The 1,413-nt window shown below is 41.8% G+C and overlaps 1 protein-coding gene across 3 annotated transcripts in view; it reads left to right on the forward strand.

Annotated features, from left to right (window-relative positions):
• Positions 1-1,413, forward strand: part of col15a1b (collagen, type XV, alpha 1b) — a 59,077-nt gene that overhangs the window by 31,047 nt on the left and 26,617 nt on the right. For all 3 annotated transcript variants that reach the window (XM_005737554.1, XM_005737552.1, XM_005737553.1), the window contains 2 exons: positions 937-1,011; positions 1,215-1,289. In XM_005737554.1, the coding sequence (XP_005737611.1) occupies positions 937-1,011; positions 1,215-1,289 (150 nt within the window). The remainder of the gene's footprint in view (positions 1-936; positions 1,012-1,214; positions 1,290-1,413) is intronic.

Genomic DNA, 1,413 nt, shown 5'->3' on the forward strand with positions numbered 1-1,413 from the left:
TCTGAAACGAGCAACATTCCCTTTCAGCTAACTTTCCTCTCACTGGCTCTTTCATACAAAGAACATAATTTATTCCAGGTGGGCGGAGCTTTTATGCCCACAATCAGAGCTGGGTTTGAAATGACCATACAAGGAGTCTCAGTGAGACTGTAAAGTAGAAAAAAGCGGACTGCTTTCGTGGATTACATCACTATTGAAACATAAAAAATACTGCTTCACGAGTAAAGTATTTGTTTACATAATACCTGATAAATGATATAATAATAATAATTAGCATTGACAGCACACTACACTTGGGATGCAAGTGTTATGCAGTGTTGTGCATAATGTACATATGTTGTGTACATTTCCAAATAGTTATGGGTCTAACTGCATGTACAATGTAATCAGATGACAGTTATTATGTTGCCAACAAATCACACAAAGAAGTCTGTAGACCAGTAACTAGATGGACACTTGGAGTGCCTGCATCACGATTTTAAAGAAAGTGATCCAGTTCACACCAAAATGTGACGTGTTATCTCTTTGCCCTCATCTCAACTAAGATTCATCAATCTTAAGGCAGTGATTCCATGACCCATTTTAATTAGATTGTTAGTCTTTCTCTTAAACGTAGCTCGAGTTACTACCTATGATGAATTATGAGAACACAGAGAAATGAGACTGAAAACATATCTAATGTTTGGTGGAGGAACTCTAATATGACACCTCCACAAAGGCAGCATCACTGCTTTGTTGTTTCATTTGTGTTATTATTTGGTCTTACCAGACTGATGCTGACGACACAACGGAAGAACTAATTCTAGCACTGCTCAGACAGACAGAAGCCCAACGGTCACAGCAGTCACTGAACTCCCGTCAGTCCCTACAGCCAGCACAAGCCTTCCTCTCCATGCAGTGACATGTTTCACATTTCCTTTGTTTTTTCCTCTGCAGGGTTCGATTCAGCAGCTGGTCATAAAAGACGATCCAAGAGTGGCTGAGGAGCAGTGTGAAGACGATGATCCTTATGTGAGACACTCCGTAACTTGTTGCTGAAATGCAAACCTTTCTAACACAAAGCCACAGTCTGCCTAGCGATATTTTAAAATGCTGTAAAAACTTACATGTCAATCCACAGCTCCCCCTTGTGGTTAAAATTACTGGTTGTAAGGATTTGTGCTAAAAGGGTTTTTTTTTTCACCAATGAATGTATAATATGACGTTTGATAAAGGCCTCGGGGTACGCCAGTGGAGACGAGGCTTTGGATGACAGAGAGACAGAGAAAGACCCGAGGAAGACCGCAGAGGTGAGAACGCCTGGCTCGGCACGGGTTGGCTGGTGATGGCTGGATGGATTACTTTAGTCCTCTCTGTCCATCAGTGTGTGTGTGTGTGTGTGTGTGTGTGTGTGTGTGTGTGTGTGTGTGTGTG

The sequence above is a fragment of the Pundamilia nyererei genome, unplaced genomic scaffold (genome assembly GCF_000239375.1).
Source record: "Pundamilia nyererei isolate P.nyererei 1_Seehausen unplaced genomic scaffold, PunNye1.0 scaffold00077, whole genome shotgun sequence".
In the NCBI taxonomy this organism is placed as follows: Eukaryota; Metazoa; Chordata; class Actinopteri; order Cichliformes; family Cichlidae; genus Pundamilia; species Pundamilia nyererei.